The sequence below is a fragment of the Fukomys damarensis genome, unplaced genomic scaffold (genome assembly GCF_012274545.1).
Source record: "Fukomys damarensis isolate Sample0158 unplaced genomic scaffold, DMR_v1.0_HiC HiC_scaffold_11, whole genome shotgun sequence".
In the NCBI taxonomy this organism is placed as follows: Eukaryota; Metazoa; Chordata; class Mammalia; order Rodentia; family Bathyergidae; genus Fukomys; species Fukomys damarensis.
In genome coordinates, this window is record NW_022900923.1 from 8,977,152 (window position 1) to 8,977,442 (window position 291).

The following is a 291-nucleotide window of genomic DNA, read 5'->3' on the forward strand; positions in this document are numbered from 1 at the left end:
CCACCATGGGGTGCTGGGGCCGCAACCGCGGGCGGCTGCTGTGCATGCTGCTGCTGACCTTCATGTTCATGGTGCTGGAGGTGGTGGTGAGCCGCGTGACCGCTTCGCTGGCCATGCTCTCCGACTCGTTCCACATGCTGTCGGACGTGCTGGCGCTCGTCGTGGCGCTGGTGGCCGAGCGCTTCGCCCGGCGGACCCACGCCACGCAGAAGAACACGTTCGGCTGGATCCGCGCCGAGGTGATGGGCGCCCTGGTGAACGCCATCTTCCTCACCGGCCTGTGCTTCGCCA

The 291-nt window shown here is 68.0% G+C and overlaps 1 protein-coding gene across 1 annotated transcript in view; it reads left to right on the top strand.

The window, feature by feature from the left end:
* Window positions 1-5: 5 nt before the first annotated feature.
* Window positions 6-291, top strand: part of LOC104875244 (zinc transporter 1) — a 1,154-nt gene continuing 868 nt past the window's right edge. The window contains exon 1 of the mRNA XM_019210415.1: window positions 6-287. Within this exon, the coding sequence (XP_019065960.1) occupies window positions 6-287 (282 nt within the window). The remainder of the gene's footprint in view (window positions 288-291) is intronic.